Source organism: Nyctibius grandis, chromosome 28 (assembly GCF_013368605.1).
Source record: "Nyctibius grandis isolate bNycGra1 chromosome 28, bNycGra1.pri, whole genome shotgun sequence".
NCBI lineage: Eukaryota > Metazoa > Chordata > Aves > Nyctibiiformes > Nyctibiidae > Nyctibius > Nyctibius grandis.
This window is the reverse complement of record NC_090685.1, coordinates 2355348-2367155: the sequence shown is the minus strand read 5'-3', so window position 1 is coordinate 2367155 and position 11808 is coordinate 2355348. Positions and strand designations below refer to the sequence as shown.

General features: G+C 46.9%; 1 protein-coding gene across 1 annotated transcript; it reads left to right on the top strand.

Moving 5' to 3' along the window:
- Positions 1 to 401: 401 nt before the first annotated feature.
- Positions 402 to 7218, top strand: LOC137674331 (perilipin-3-like). The gene is made up of 8 exons (XM_068419602.1): positions 402 to 475; positions 3522 to 3669; positions 4421 to 4616; positions 5438 to 5520; positions 5762 to 6017; positions 6230 to 6429; positions 6562 to 6690; positions 6805 to 7218. The coding sequence occupies exons 1-8, from the start codon at positions 402 to 404 to the stop codon at positions 7216 to 7218; spliced, it is 1500 nt and encodes a 499-aa protein (XP_068275703.1).
- The last annotated feature ends 4590 nt before the right edge of the window (positions 7219 to 11808 follow it).

Below are 11808 nucleotides of genomic sequence, written 5' to 3'. Positions count from 1 at the left end.
GGGAAACCTGCAGGGTTTTGGGATTGATCCTTCACTGCCTCGGTGCACCTGATGGGTGTGGGGCAGCAGGAATAGCCCTCCTCCTGAGAGACTCTGGGGTCCTCTGAAGGCTTGTGTTGTACTGATGAGCTGGATGAAGCTCATCTTCTGGAAGGTGGTTGGAAGCAGTGGTAGCTCCCACTTCCACAGGTTCAAAATTCAATTTCTCATGTAAGCATCTTCAGGAGACTCACTTCAGGCAGAGAAGACTGCATGAACAGGTCAAGACACCAAGGGCCTTTCTGTCCTGGTACGAGCTGACAAACCATTATGAGTCTGATCATCCAAAGCCTTACCAGAAGCTCTGTCAAGTGGAGGACCTACTCACCCTAACTGCTCTACTCAACACCATAAGACCCAGCATGGGCTCTACCCCTGATATACTGCCTCTGCTGCACATGTGGCAGTCACAGCTGGCGATGAGGAGCAATGAGAGGTGAGAGGTGGGAGCCACTGCATGGCTCCTTGTGCAGGAGGATGATGTATTTCAGGGATGCTGCTGTCACAGTCCAAAGTAGAAAGTGAAAGATAAATGGCACAAACGCTGCTCCTTCCTCAAGGCCTTCTGAGATGGTGGATCCTCTGACATGACATTTACCACTGCTTGAGGGCTTGTCTGGAGGACAGTTTATATTTGGAGGATTTTTTCCCTCTTTTGCAGAAAAGATACAAGGGAGCATACAGAGGGATTTAGACTCTGATTGCTCTCATGTTCTCTATTATGGTGATAGCGAGCTCTGACAAGAGATGATATGTCAGAGCCTCCAGATTTACTGCATTAGCCTCCAGCATCACGCTTGCCAGCAGTTTCATGGCCATTACAACAGGGTTATTTTGCAGCCTCACAATCACCCAAGCTCATCATCCATAAGCCTGCATGACACTGTGATCTTTGTGAAGCCAGGGCCATTCAGAAGTGGGTTTTTTCTTTTTCTAACACGGAGTTTACCATTAAATGCACCTGAGAAGCCATAGCTAATGCCTTATATTTAGTGTAAAAATTAGGATCTTTGGTACTTAGCGTCCATCATCAGATCAACGGAATTACTCATAATGTTCAGGATTCAGGGACATAAGGAGATCTGTGGATAACCGGTACAGAGACACACGGAACCTGGTCTGCGAAGGACTGTGGCACCTCAGACAAACTTAGAAATGAAGCGCTTCTTAAATAACCCAAAATTTTATTGCTCATCAATAATGTCATCTAGGAACATGAAACTGCTTTTACCCACACCCATAGCTATTGCTGATGGAACAGAACAAACTAAATCAGTGTCTGTTTGGGATCATCCAGTCAAAAGTGTTTTTCTAGGTATCTTTAAGGTTTTGTTTGGCAGATGTTCAGCATATAATTATTCCTCTCAAAACCCAGTAGCCATGCGAAGAGACAAGTGGTGATACTATAGACATGCTGATACTAAAGAATTAATCCATGTTAGTTTATGAGCGCTGAATTCAATGCCGTCTGCAGGCCAAAGGGGTCTTCACCTGCCAGGCAAATAGGGAGGTGGGGACCATCACTCGCCTCTGGTCTGCCCTGAGCTGCCCCCTGTGCCCCTGTGGTTAAGACATCCCACACCCATATACAGCCCCTGCACCTCCTGCCCCTTCTTGGCCATCGCTCTGTGCATTAGGAGTGTGGGTGGCCTCAGGACAAGCTAAGGACTGCCCGGGTTCCCTTTCAGGCTTTATAGCCAAAGGAGAAAAAACATAGAAATTTCGGTTTTATTTTTAATCATCTCATTAGGAAGGATTAAGGCATCCTGCTGAGGACAGGGCTGAAAGGAATCGTGTTTTGTAACTGTCTGTGTGAGCATCATTTCCAGCAGCGCTTGCTGCTCCACATCAGGTTGGTCTGGTTTCCATCAACTTGATGTGCAACAGCAGACACTGCTGCCACCGCGGGTGAAAACGGCTGCTGTGACCTTTCCCACAGCAGTCAGATCAGCAAAGTTGGCTCCCAGTGCCAGGACTAGCTCTAGGAGGGACCTAATGCAAATGTTAGACACTGGTTGAAGCCTACGAAGCCCTGGCTGAGATCTGAGGCTCTTCTCGGTGTGCCACACAGCTGCAAGACTGGTCCTCCCCCAGGCTGCCAGGTGTCCAAATTCCACCTCCAGCATAGGGATGAATGGAAGCTGCAATTCCCAAAATGCATGCAAAGATCAGCGGGCTGTTGTGCCATTGGGTGTGAAGAGAAGTGGATTGTCTGAGGTGGATGGCACGAGTCAGATCAGCCCTGAAAGTACACACTGAACCCAAGACGAACCTGGCTACTAATCAGTCTTATGCACAGGATGCTCACCCTGCAGCGTTTGGGGAAAACATAGAGAGACCAGGCTTTCTGGGGACTTCAAGACAAGAAACTTGAGTTCCAGTGTTTCTAAGACTCGGCAGCAGCTACTTCTGTCATTAGACATTAAGCACTAGCAGGTGAAAGCAATGGGAATCCCACATTAGGTGTGAAGTCCTTCTGTGCAATTGTTTTACTATATTTGCTTTTCTTTTCTAGTTATTGGTTTCCATTAAAAAGAGAAACAAAAATAATTGCCATTTCCAGACCATGTGTGTTCTGAGGCAAGATTGTAGAGGGTGCAAGGTCCATGCCAGCAATGCCTTTCTCATTTTGCAGGAGCACTGGCCTCCAAAGGGAGCTCCTCGGCACAGGGCAAGGTGTAGCTGCCTGAATACAGAGTAATTAACGAGCCACAGCAGGGCCCATCTCTGCCCCATTCCACCTCTAATTGGCCAGGACAGAGACTCACTCCTTTCTGCACCTTCCCAGAGCTGTCAGTCACTGAGGGTCCCTCCTTACCCCTCTTCTCCAGCTGGTATAAAAAGGCAGAGCAGGGATAGTAGAGCATGGTGTGGTGTCTGGCTCCTTGTTGCTGGTTGTCTGCTCACTTCTAACACGACAAAAGGTACTGTTCTCAAGTTTTCAGGGGAACTTTTTAGGTGTTGAGGCTGTAGTTGTTCTATGAACTTTTAGTTTATGTTTAGATGTTTCTTACTTAGTTTAATTACAGGATAGAGTTAGTGTTAACTAACATAAGGTTGCTTGTAGTCTTGCCTGAAAGGTTAGATACAGAGTGAAAAGTTAGTTTAGGTTGGCGTTTGCTAACAGTGGTAGAACAACTTGCTTGAGCTGCTGTTGTGTTTTTTATTCTTTTTTCCCCTCCTACTTCTGCTGTTCTTAGCTTGTCTAATGCAAGGCTTCTTCTAAACCTTGGTGGGGAGAAAGAAGGTACCAGGTACCTCTTCTAAACATATTGATAATAAGCACTATGGTCCCTCTGACAGGAGATTTCCTGGGTGAGGAAGTACTTTGTCCTCATTCCTCTAATACCATAAACTATATGAAACTTAAATACTAGTTTGCTTTGCAAGTAGCACAGTTCCCTTCCTTCTGTAAGGGGAAGAGGCCCATTTTTGGGGTCTTCCCTTAATGGATACTAAAGGAGCTTCTTCCTTTAACAAAGCTGGAGGGAAGGCTTGTCACCTGCCTTGTCTCTCTCCCTCTTCCTAAACCATGGTACTACTTGTATTTCAGCTGCAATGGCCTCTGCTGTGCATGACAAAGAGGAAGCTGCCAAGAGCTGCCTGGAGGTGAAGGAAGAGGAGCAGCAGGTAGGTGCTCCATGTGAGATGTAATGAGCGGCAGCTCCTGGATGCAGGTATGAGGAGGTTGCCCTGCTGTGCATGTGGGGAGCTAAGCCTCCACAAAGGGAGGAGTGTTTCCTCTGCTGGGACTGTGCCCTGCAGCTTCTCTGGAAATGTGGGTGGCAGCACAGCCAAAAAAGTAGGCCTGAAGACCCTGTAAGTAACCTCCTAGGCTAAGCAAAATAGCCTGGTGCTTGGCTAGGGGATGTGCTTCCCTAATTCTGAAGTCAAGATCCTGGCTTGCTGCAGGCAATGCTCCTGTGGAAAGGCTCTCATGTTTCAGCAGTCCTGAAACCTGGTGCACTTGCTTTACTCCCATGACCAGCAGCATGCTTCTTGCAGACTGGTGTAGAGTCTGTCCACTTAAAACCAACCTGATCCTGTTTTGATGAAGGTTTTCCTGTAGGCTTGGCTTGTTGGATATCTATACTAAATGAATTGGAGCTGGGTGTGGGTCCAGAAGCATTGCGGTTGCCCACAAATTCAGCTGTCCCTTGGGTAGCATTGCACTAGAGAAAGACCTTGCTGGAATGGACCAACCATAAGTGTCAATGCTCCACAGCTTGTTTCTCAATTGAGTTGCAGATTTTAAAGCAATTGTTCAAGAAGGGCAAGCCTTGCTTCCTCAACCAGACTAGGTGAGCTGAACAGGCAAACATAAGGGGAAGTTCAGTGTCATGTTTGCAAGATTCATAGCTTTTTTTTTTTTCTCTTCTAGGATGCAGTAAATCAGATGGCTAACTTGACCTTGGTCAGCTCTGCCTGTGATATGGTTTCTACAGCTTATGCCTCCACTAAGGAGAGCCATCCCTACATCAGATCTGTGTGTGATGCAGCAGAGAAAGGAGTGAAGAGTGTGACTGAAGCCACAGCCAGCTGTGTGCAGCCAGTTCTGACTACACTGGAGCCTCATGGTAATCCTCTGTGGCAGGGCAGGTTTGCACCTGCCTGTGAGGGACTCTGTGGCTCCTAGAGCTGGAAGGAGCCAGAAAATGTGCCTCTCCATCACCATACTAAAAGGATTACTCCTGGCTTACAAGTAAGGCTAAAGAGCTGAGTCCTAGTCCAAGCAGTATGATGGACTGTTGCTCCCTGGAGGACCAGGACTTGACTGTTGATTACCCTGAAGCTGTTTTGGAAGGCCCAGAGTATTAGGTGGCAGTTGCTTATAGTCAGATTCTTACAAGCTTGTGGTGGTGACAGGAAGAAACCTCTTGGAGGAGGTTATATCTAAAGGTCCTGTTTACCATGGCCCTTGAAGGACATGGCTGTGGTATCTGAGAAGAAGCTCTAAACTCCTGGAGGGAGAGGGGCTATTCCTACTGGGAAGTGTCTGACAAAACAGTCCATGTGACAGGCCTGAGTTTGCTCTGAGCCCAGAGTGGGCATCCCCTACTGTCAGTTACTGTGTGATCCTGAATCCTTGCAATGTGGAGGCTTGGGCAGAAATGTCTATTTAGTCAAGAGCTCAAGAAGCTGCAGGAGGGTGTTCCTTGTGGGTGGCTATGTCCATAGAAGTAGAAATTGGTTGCTATCAAAGTGAACAGATCTATGAGGAGACTAGGACAAGCTGCTCTACAAATTCAGCTTACAACAACACACCTGACCTGGTGATCTGGGTGGAGAATTTCATCTAGTCTCCCCACAGAGCAATGTTCTCAGGAAGGTAGGACTTATGAGATGGAATTGCAGGAAAAAAACAAGTTTTGACACTTTTTTTTTCTTGTTCACTCAGTTGCTGCAGCGAGTGAGTATGCCTCCAAGGGTTTGGATAAACTAGGAGAGAAACTCCCACTCCTCCAAAAGCCAGTGGACCAGGTAAGAATCAAAGGCTGTGCTGTCCCTCACTGGCAGAGAGACCTGGTCTTTGCAGAGTTTCTGACCTTGGGAATGAAGCTGGCTTTCATATGAGGAGCAAGTTACCCCTAGGTGTGCATAGTGCAAGCTCCTCCAGGGGTTAATATGTAGCACTGTGCTAATTGTTCTTTTGGTGCAATTCAGGATTGTGGCATACTACATAATCCAGTCCCTTATCTGACATAAATCTCCTCTTCCACAGATTATCTCTGACACAAAAGAGCTGGTGTCATCCAGAGTGGCTGATGTAAAGGATGCTGTGAGCAGCAGAGTGACGGAAGTGATAGATGTAACTAAGGAGACTCTCCAGAGCAGTGTGGAGGCTGCCAGATCTTCAGTGACCAGCAGTGTGGGAATGGTGACAGACTCCAGAGCAGGCCAGATGGCTGTAAACAGAGTGGAAGCTGTGCTGGGGAGAACAGAAGACAACTCTCTCCCCATTGGAAATGAGGAACTAGGTAAGGAAACAGTATATGTGACTATTTTTAATGGGAACCATCACACTGGGGATGATCAGCCTCATTCCTCACTCCACTACTTGGGACAGGGGCTAATGGGAAGTGCCATGCTGGAGGCTACCTGGCTCCTAGTCCAAGTTCTCCTGATACTTGTTTACTCTATATGGCAAGCATCTCTGGTCAGCCACTTATAGTACTATCTCTTTCCTCAGCCAAGCTGGCCGCATCTGAGGAGGGTGCGGACATAATATCTGTGGAGCAGCAGCAAGAGAAGAGGAGGTACTTTGTGCGGTTGGGGTCTCTCTCTGATGAACTTCGCCTGTTTGCCTACCTGCACTCAACAGACAAAATGAAGCGGGTCTGGCAGGGCATGCAGGAGGCCCTTGCACAGCTTCACTGCATCATTGAACTGGTAGGTAGAGCCTGGTCTCCTGGCAGGAGTGGGACCAAATTGTTGGCTTGATCTCAACTTCATTACTATGATGAAGAGTTGTGCTGTTCACCAGCAGATCTGTCTTGACACTCTGATCTTCCCCTACCACAGATTGAAGTGTTTAAGCAAGGATTCAACCAAAAGCTTCAGGAGGGGCAGGAGAAACTACACCAGATGTGGCTGGACTGGAGTAGGAAGTTTTCCAAAGAGAGTGGGGATGAAAGCTCTGCAGAGCCAGAGGTACCTCCTGGGGAGGGAAGAAAAGGGCTTGGGGCATCCCATTATTTTTTTTTTTTAATATCTCTTTTGGAAATAACTCACTCCTCTGGTCTTGTCTTTCCTGCCTCCTCCCAGGAGATGGAGTCTCTGGCCCTGCTCATGGCATGCAGTATCACACAGCAGCTGCAAGTCATCTGCTGTAAAATAGTGTCTGCAATCCAAGGCCTTCCCTCAAGTGTTCAGCATAAGGTGAAACAATCTCTTAGTATCATAGAGGAGCTTCATGCTTCTTTCTCAGTGGCAAACTCCTTCCAGGACTTGTCCAGCAGTGTCTTGACCCAGAGTCAGAGGAAGCTGGCTGTGATCCAGGAGTGCATGGAGGAGCTGCTGGACTACCTGAAGAACAACACACCTCTGTCCTGGCTGGTGGGACCCTTCTCCCCCAGGGATGAGGAGGTGGAAACATCACAGGAGGAGGAACCCTTGCAGGAGAAGGAAGCAGAGATGGCAGAAGCAGGGGACCATGAAGCTTCCACCCCTCTCATGTAAAGGATAAGGCCATGAGCACAGGCCTGCCTGGTATGACTCTGGGGACTTGGTCTTAGCTTTATGTAACTCCATTCTCCCGCTGAGGGTAGAGCTGTCACATCTTGGGTGATGATTGGGTACTGGTAAATAAACCCCTAGGAGCTTCTAAGGAAGGTGGTGGAAGTAGCAGGGCCACTCTTAAGTGCTTGTAGCAGCCTTCAGGAATGGTGGCTGAGCTCTGGGCCAGGAGGAGAACAGAGCTGAAGTTCTGCAATGCTCCCACCTCCCTAGCAAGCTGTCCATGGTATGTTCTTCATCAGCGTATCCAGACTCTACCAATATTCAATACAATGATTGCTGTTGGCCTTAAACCCTCAGCTCGTATACAGTGTAAAGAACTCTTCCTAGAAGCTGCCTGTACTAGGTCATAACTGCTTAAAATAAAACTACTGCATGCAAAACCACTTATTGTCTCTAGTCTCTCTTGGAGAGAGACTGCAAGAGCAAGTATTGCTCAGCACATGTGAACTGTACTCTTCCTATCTATTTTCTATTCCTTGATGTGGGACAGTGCAGTCAGGAATGCAAGAACAGGCGAGCAGTCAGTGGTACAGTAAGGACTGCAGCTGGTAAGCCCTGGTACTGTCCTGGGATTACCAAGTTGCAATTCCTTCTCATTCCCAAGCCTGGAGGTGTGTATGTGCTCTCCTGGTACTTTCCCATGCTTGGAGAAGATGTAGGGAGCTGTCAGGGATGTGGTATCCCTTGTCATTAGTCCTCCTAGGTTTAATTCTCCTCCTGTAGTTGTCTGCTGCTACCTGGTGAAGACTTCAGTCTGTAGTGGGGTGGTGGGCTGCAGAAGTGGCTACCTGGGAGAGATGTGGACTCCTTGATGGAGAGTTGTTAAGGTGTAGGTGACAATACTTACTGTCAACACTGACCTCTCCTGTTCAAGAGGTGTTTCAGTTGAGCTAAGAGTTCTTCAGCTGCCATGTCTGACCCTCTTCCAAAGAGCTGGAACAGCCTGGTGCTTGCAAGACAGTGGTGTAGCTGAGACTGACAGACCAAATGCCTATTGAACTTCTAAGTGAAAAGCTCTGCTCCTTGCTGCTTATCCTTCTGCCTTCAAGGAAAGAAGGGGAATCAGCTCCCAATGTGAGTACTGATTATTCTAGACTTGATTTTTTTGAAAGATGGTTAAAATTGTTGTTTCCTGAAGGTCAGAAACAGACTGGGGAGAGGGTTTTCTTGGGGAAAGCAAGTATAGATGTGAAGAGGTGGAACTTCCCCCCTCTCTTAAATAGAAGTGAATGCTGTTCCAACAACACTCATAATCCTCTGTGTAATGACTTAGTGCTGTACTGGGGTCTTTGGGTTTTGGCACCGGTTATTCCATTATGCAACATAACCCCCTGATGTAGTAAAGCTTCAGATCCAACTTCACTGAGCTCACATGTCAGAGAGGCTATTGGACAACTGTCCAACCTGTGTTCCTCATGTAGCAACTAGCTTGTGTTGAAGGCAAAATAATAAGCCAATCTAAGTTGCCAGGCCAAGCTATTGTTGAGATCTGAGAGGTAAATTGCAGGGGTCAGCTCTCCACTGTGTGCTCTCTTGACTACTGCCAAGAAATTTTTCTCTGGCAAAGAACTTGGGGAGAGGCAGATCCAGTCTGCCTAATGTAATTGTAGCTGAACTTGTAGGGTGGGAACTGGGGCACTAACTGCAAGCAGTATTGCAGCTAGTCCTGCTGCTTGGTTAGAAATTTGCTGTATGTTGCCTTCTCAGTAGCAAAGTTGCACCTCACTACCTAGGAGTGTCTGAATCCTGTTTTTAAACTTGCCTGGTTAAAGATGCTTTTTAAGAAATAGCTAGAGATTCCTGTGCTGCATTGACAAATCAATATTAAGTACCTCTGATCTATATTAATATAGTGCTTATCCTAGCAAATCATGCTGCTTCTGCTTATGGATCACTGGGGCATATATTTTCTTGTTGATTAAATCTATTTCCTGCAGACACTACTACCTGGTGCACAACCCATGGGCCTCTCTGTAGTGGCAGCTGGGAATGTAAATGCTGCATGTGGCTGGGGTCTCCCTGGTTCCCTGTGCTGGAGCTGGTACAGGACAGCCCAGTACCTGTAAGGCCTTTGTGGGTCTTGCAGCTACAGTCCCCATGGCCTACAACAGGCTAAAATGACTTTCTCATGGCAGGTCCTAAAGTTCTACTTGAGAAAAAGAGGCTGAGTGGAAGCCTCTGCATGTGTTCTACCTCTTGCTTAACCTCCAAAGATTCAGGAAACCATGGAGATGTGTTAGACCAAGCAAGAAAGACAAAGCTCTTGCCAAGTCTAGAATAGTTTGACTTTCTTCTTATTTGCTATTCCTCTTCTGGTCTCCTCCATGCTCAGAGACAGCAGGAGGATAAAGGTGGAAAGAAACTGGGAATGACAAATGGACTGGCTTTCTACAATGTTTAAGATGGATACTCTCCTAGAGCTCAGCTGAGTTTCCAGATTGTTCTCAATTTTATTCAAGCCTGTTTGACTCTCCACACTTACATTTTAGTGATTTTGGACAGAAATAAGAAATGTGTTAGTAATGTGACAACCCTAGACAAACACCTCGGCAGGGAAGACATGCTTTGAGGTGTCTCTTCTGTCTCTTAGTAGCCCTTGCGAATGATGTAGTGTTCCTTGATTCTGATAATTATGCCCAAGTGATTATATCTTACCCTCTCCTACTGCTGTTCCTCCCTGCTTATGCTGTGGTCACATGTGATAGCTCAGTTACAGGCTGATTTGCATTTCAAATGCAATCATGGGGCACTTGCTCCTTGTTTACCTCTTGGTAGATGCCACCTCATCTCCCTCTGCCAGTTTGCTTAACACTTTAATTATTTAATTCTCATGTTGGTGTACTTCTACCTTTCTTTATTCAGTCCCTGCTGTTCATTGTTCAAATGTCTGACCTCTAGGTCAGGGAATGTGCTGGCATTGGGTGAAGGCTACCTTGGGCATCACTCCAGGAGGCTGTCATTTTTTTTTTTTTCACAAGTCGAGTTAGGAGGCATTAGCCAACATGTTACTATGACCTCTAACTGGCAAGGGTAACTGCTTAAGGAGGGTTTCCTAAGCAGCTTTGTCATAAAGGCAATAGATTGGGAAACTGAAGTTTTTAGCAAATGCTGAAAGGCAAAAGCTCTCTAGTTGCTTGTAAGGAGCTTAATTTCCCTGCTTCACTTCTGTGTTTCTTGACATATTTGGACATTGTCATTCTGTCTGCAAAAGCTGTGCTAGTGCCTGCTGTAAAATAACACTATGCTTAAAGCAGTTTGTGACCTCCCTGAAGGGTTGCTTGGGTAGCTGGGGACCTGCTCAGGTGTGAGCTGTCTGGGTTCCAATTCTTGTATGACCTTAAGTCCCTGTGGATGGGGAACTTTGAGACCTTCAAAGCTTATTGGAATTCATTTGCAGTGGAAACTGGATGAAATTTCTGTCCTTAGTGCTCAAAAATGAGGATGCTATTACTGGCCAATGTGGGAGCAGAATCAGATTGCAGGACCTACTCTGCTGAGTTTTCCTCCTGCTGCAGTCTAATGTGAGCAGGTGGGAATTTTATTTTGCCGGTTAGCACATGGCCCTGTGATTTCCTCCTGTAACTCTCCCTATCCCCACCTCTTTCCTATTGCACCTCCTTTCCCTGCATTAGAGGAGGAAACCAAATGCTTCAGTGTATGGGAGAGAAACTTGGAGGGACTTCACTGTGCTCCGAGTTGGATTGTGACAACCTGAAATGACCAGTGTGGGTTTAGGAGCCCCTGAGAACATATATTTGTCTGCTGGAGAAGGACAAAGGTGCTTTTAGTAGCAGCACTTTGCAGTGACCTGTACTCCCAGTTGAAGCACACCGATGCTTTTCTAGCTAAAATCTTTGCTGGTGTCAGCAATCAACCCTTCCTTCTTTCAGAGGCTCCTGCCAGGGGCCTCTTCTGGCAGGTCTTGGCAAGACCTTTTGCTGGACAGCTTCCCTTCCCTCTGTACCCTGTGGATGGCAGAGGAAGGAAGGGGGTCAATAAGTCTGCTTCAAATTGCCTTACAAACCAAGCGTGAACTTGTGACAATTCCAATATGGTCTTTGCATGGCTTGTTAAAACCCCTGATGTCTCCAGGAGCGATGGATGCCTGACCTGATCAATAGCTCAGCTGCCCTTTACTGCTGCAAACAAGGCAGAGACCTCCTGTGAATACAGAACTCTGCCAGCAAATAATTACCCTCGTGGTGCTTTCTGGACACTGGTGCCTGCCCCTATGGTAATGAAAATCCATTTGCAGAAGCAGTTAGTTTGCAGTATTGACTTCCCAGTCTCCCTCTGTTTCTCATATTTATTTAGATTCAGCAGTGGCTTGAGGTTCTCCAGCAGTGAATTTGGAGGGGAGGTGATTTGGAGGATGATTAACAAGCTGCATGCTGACATAGCTGGATTTTATGCCATCTTCAGTACTGACACTTTTTTTTTCTGTTTGTGCTAAGCTTGCTTCATAAACTCTGATGGGAACTCAGTGTGCAGGAGGCAGGTCAGCCAGTCTAGCAGACAGGCAGATTCCTG